General features: G+C 60.7%; 1 protein-coding gene across 1 annotated transcript in view; it reads left to right on the top strand.

Moving 5' to 3' along the window:
• Nucleotides 1–585, top strand: part of RBM19 (RNA binding motif protein 19) — a 122201-nt gene that overhangs the window by 85511 nt on the left and 36105 nt on the right. The window contains exon 23 of the mRNA XM_010828831.1: nucleotides 551–580. Within this exon, the coding sequence (XP_010827133.1) occupies nucleotides 551–580 (30 nt within the window). The remainder of the gene's footprint in view (nucleotides 1–550; nucleotides 581–585) is intronic.

The raw sequence follows: 585 nt of genomic DNA on the forward strand, positions 1-585 counted from the left end.
CATTCAAGCGCCAAGCACTGAAGAAGCACTTCAGGTCCCATGTCTGGGATCTGCTGTGGGGCCGATTTCAGGTCAAGAGACCGTGCTGACCCCGAGTCCGGGGGCCCCTGGCGCACACACATGAGCAGGCCCTGGCCCTGGCCAGTCAGGTGTGCAGGAGTCTGGATCCCCGCCCCCCACTTGCTGAATATTTACCCCTGCCCTCCAACTCCCCAGGAGCAAAGGGAGGATGAGTGTGTCCACCCATTAGAAAGGAAGGGAAAAGTCTCCATCAGCGGGGTTGTCCCCTTGCTGCCCGGCGTGATGACCAAGGCCTGAAGGGAGGAGGCCACCCACGCACCCCCACTGGGGCACATGCTGGCCAGTGGGGAGCCGGCACTGACACGAGTGTGTGCACACCTGTCTGTGCACACGTGTGCAATCTGTAAGTACCCCTGTCTTCTGACTGGCAAGGATCAGCAAGTGGGGATCAGTCCTGGCCCACCCTCATATCTGCCCCCTACCCGGCTCCAGTGCAGGCAGTTCTGAAACTCGCATGTTTTTGTTCCAGCACCTTCGGGGAGCTGAAGACCGTCCGCTTGCCGA

This window comes from Bison bison, unplaced genomic scaffold (assembly GCF_000754665.1).
Source record: "Bison bison bison isolate TAMUID 2011002044 unplaced genomic scaffold, Bison_UMD1.0 scf7180017864495, whole genome shotgun sequence".
Taxonomy (NCBI): domain Eukaryota; kingdom Metazoa; phylum Chordata; class Mammalia; order Artiodactyla; family Bovidae; genus Bison; species Bison bison.